This window comes from Oncorhynchus nerka, unplaced genomic scaffold, assembly GCF_034236695.1.
Source record: "Oncorhynchus nerka isolate Pitt River unplaced genomic scaffold, Oner_Uvic_2.0 unplaced_scaffold_4374, whole genome shotgun sequence".
NCBI lineage: Eukaryota > Metazoa > Chordata > Actinopteri > Salmoniformes > Salmonidae > Oncorhynchus > Oncorhynchus nerka.
In genome coordinates this window covers 5808-9103 of record NW_027036927.1, presented here as the reverse complement: position 1 = coordinate 9103, position 3296 = coordinate 5808, and the positions used below count along the sequence as shown (strand labels likewise).

At 45.4% G+C, this 3296-nt stretch overlaps 1 protein-coding gene across 1 annotated transcript; it reads right to left on the bottom strand.

Moving 5' to 3' along the window:
- Nucleotides 1–1490: 1490 nt before the first annotated feature.
- LOC135566534 (trypsin-3-like) lies at nucleotides 1491–2363 on the bottom strand. The gene is made up of 3 exons (XM_065014228.1): nucleotides 2099–2363; nucleotides 1839–1975; nucleotides 1491–1684 (listed from the first exon to the last, which is right to left on the bottom strand). Exons 1-3 carry the CDS (start codon nucleotides 2346–2348, stop codon nucleotides 1535–1537), a joined length of 537 nt encoding a protein of 178 aa, XP_064870300.1. The 5' UTR covers nucleotides 2349–2363; the 3' UTR covers nucleotides 1491–1534.
- Nucleotides 2364–3296: the final 933 nt, after the last annotated feature.

Sequence of the window (3296 nt, the reverse complement as noted above, 5' to 3'; positions counted from 1 at the left end):
CTATGTTTGGAATATTTATTTCTCGCACAGAATAGAGTAGGTCAACTTTTGTACTACGGCAGATAGTCATTTGTTAGGCCTACTCATCTTGTTGGCTGACGAAAAGTAAATGCAGACAGTTCTTCCAATATCTTCAACATGCGCCTCGGAATTGGATAAGGATGTGTGCAGTTGTCTGTCTTCACTTGTAGCCTGTGAGAAAGACCCAATCACGTGACTGCGAGCCATGTGAGTGAGAGGTGCTTCGACACGCAGCCGGGAGAAGGGAATTGTAATTATTGTATTCAGCCTAAGGGCACAACGGTCACTGGCCGCACAAAGCATTTTTAGGGGCATTACAGCCATAGAAAGGGGATGCAGCTGGGGTTTTCAAGGCTCTTCAAATTGTGAATCAGACTGATGAAGTGTGTACAACCTATGCAAAAAACAAACAAAGTAGAGCTCATGCCTTTCATGTGACTTTTTTTCAACTCATCATTAGTTGCATCATGCAGCCAAGAATGTATTACAAATCAAAACACAACCCAAGTGAAGTTACATAACTCTAAATGAAGCATATAGGAGTAGCTGTTTCTTTGTTAACCGCTCAACACAAAAATGTGCGCACTCCCTCAAATTGTTTGGAGAAAATATATTTTATTCAGCTATGTCCAATTGTATTCTTCATACTATAAAATAATGATACGGAATTCTAAGCAAATCTTGTCTGCTAAATGAACTAGTGTAGCCCACAGCCATATGGCGTAGCCAGATCAGGGCCGAACATAACAAGAAAAATGCTATTCTGTTCTGAAATAGACTACATTTTCTTCATATCATGTTTCTTTTGATCTGTCTAAAATAATGAATGGATTTATTATGATGGTGTAGGCTATACCTTTTTAAAATGTAGATGTTCCAAAAGTCTGCTTCAGTGGCTTGTAGGCCATGTGTGGATGCCAGGAGATGCTCAATGTATTTATGTTCATTAACGTTCAGTTATTGTGAGAACAGCAGATATTTGCTTGAGAATCACCGTCTGACAAAATTTCATGACTGCCACAGCCCTAGTTGCAACCAAGGACACACCATTTTTACACGCTACGCACTTCAACACTCGGCTGTCCAGAGCTTGTGTGGCCTACCACTTCGCGGCTGAGCGGTTGTTGCCCCTAGACGTTTCCACTTCACAATAACAGCACAGTTGACCGGGGAAGCAGGGAAGACATTTTACAAACTGACTTGTTGGAAAGTAGCATCCAATGACAGTGCTACCTTAAAAGTCACTGAGCTTTTCAGCAAGGCAATTCTACTGCCAATGTTTGTCTATGGAGATTGCATGGCTGTGTACTCGCAGCAATGGGTGTGGCTGAAATAGCCAAATCCACTCATTTAAATGGGTGTCCACATACTTTTGTATATATAGGGTATGTTCCTCTAGAACAGTTAGTGAAAAAATAACAGAAGACAGTGTTTAAAAGTAAAATATAATTTATTTTCTCATGACCGTTGTTGTTATCATGTATTTCTGTCTTAGAGAATATGTCTAGATCAATTAGTTGGAGGACATGGTGCTGCTGATCCAGGATTTGTAGTTGCAGAACTTGGTGTAGACACCAGGCTTGTTCCTCTGGGCACAGCCGTAACCCCAGGACACAACACCCTGCAGCTGACCATTGCACACCACAGGGCCACCGGAATCTCCCTAATAGAGCGATGGGGAGACAGAAATTAAAGGTGAGCAGATTTGTTTCAGGGTATCAGTCAATCTAGGTTGAAGGATGGTTTTTGGAAATTCTAGAATCGTATTTTCATTAACTCTCTTAATGGATCAGTGGAAGTGCTTCAACTCAGCTTACCTGGCAAGAGTCCTTGCCTCCCTCCATGAAGCCAGCACAGAACATGTTGGAGGTGATCTGTCCAGGATAGGTGCTGTTGCAGCTGCTGCTGCTCAGGATGGGGAGATCCAGGCACCTCAGAGTGTCGGGGTAGTTGCCTAGAGACCGGCAGAAGAGGATTAGTCTCTTTGGTTCTGAGTGGTCAGAGATATAATTTATCATCAGTTTGAGAAACAATGAATACCAAAAGTCTTTGTGGGCATATTGTTAATGCTACTCACTGCTGCTGCCGGATACGTTGCCCCAGCCAGAGACCAGACAGCGGGTGCCAGAGCTGGCACAGCTGGAGGGCAGAGCCACAGTGCTCACATAGCTGTTCGGGGAGGCGGGCCTGCTCAGCTTGATCAGCATGATGTCGTTGTCCAGGTTGCGGCTGTTGTAACTGGGGTGCATGATGACCTTTACTGAGTCGATAAACTGCTCAGTGCCCTCGTTGGCGGTAATATCGTGCTCACCCAGACGCACCTGCATGCGGCTGGGGAGAGAGAGGGGAGGGTTAATCAGATGTACCCAGACAAATACAGATTCATGTCAAACATACTGTAGATGGCTTTGGTAAATGTTTTTGAAGAAAGTTTCATCAGTCACATATGACTTGTAGCAGTGAGCATCAGACACCACCATGTGCTGGAGATCAGGGAGCCACCACAGAAGTGGTAGCCAGACTGCAGTGATGCCTGGTAGGATGCAGAGTTCTTTCTGCACTCATACCCTCCGACAATCTTATCATCCTCAATAGGGGCAGCGACTGAGTGGGATGTAAAGGAGAAATCTTTGTAAAGAAAAAGCCACAGCGAACAGAGCGAGAAGAATAATGACCTTCATGGTTGTCTGTTTTTGCCTCGGCACTGAGGGCATACATGTATACATTTCCATCGGTACCTGTCAAACAGTAACGTGTGAATGGACATATGGCTAACGAGGCTCCTTAACTGAGGATGTGTGCTTAACGGCATTACCTTACATTTACATTTAAGTCATTTAGCAGACGGCTCTTATCCAGAGCGACTTACAAATTGGTGCATTCACCTTATGACATCCAGTGGAGCAGCCACTTTACAATAGTGCATCTAAATATTTTAAGGGGGGTGAGAAGGATGACTTTATCCTATCCTAGGTATTCCTTAAAGAGGTGGGGTTTCAGGTGTCTCCGGAAGGTGGTGATTGACTCCGCTGTCCTGGCGTCGTGAGGGAGTTTGTTCCACCATTGGGGGGCCAGAGCAGCGAACAGTTTTGACTGGGCTGAGCGGGAACTGTACTTCCTCAGTGGTAGGGAGGCGAGCAGGCCAGAGGTGGATGAACGCAGTGCCCTTGTTTGGGTGTAGGGCCTGATCAGAGCCTGGCGGTACTGAGGTGCCGTTCCCCTCACAGCTCCGTAGGCAAGCACCATGGTCTTGTAGCGGATGCGAGCTTCAACTG

Bases quoted from the DNA above. Each gene is read 5' to 3' on its own strand.
- LOC135566534 (XM_065014228.1), bottom strand. From the start codon at position 2,348: ATGCAGGTGCGTCTGGGTGAGCACGATATTACCGCCAACGAGGGCACT. The intron at 1,976-2,098 runs GTGAGTAGCATT...GCCGGTCTCTAG, and splicing joins CAACGTATCCGGCAGCAGCA to GCAACTACCCCGACACTCTG. The intron at 1,685-1,838 runs GTAAGCTGAGTT...TCGCTCTATTAG, and splicing joins GAGGCAAGGACTCTTGCCAG to GGAGATTCCGGTGGCCCTGT.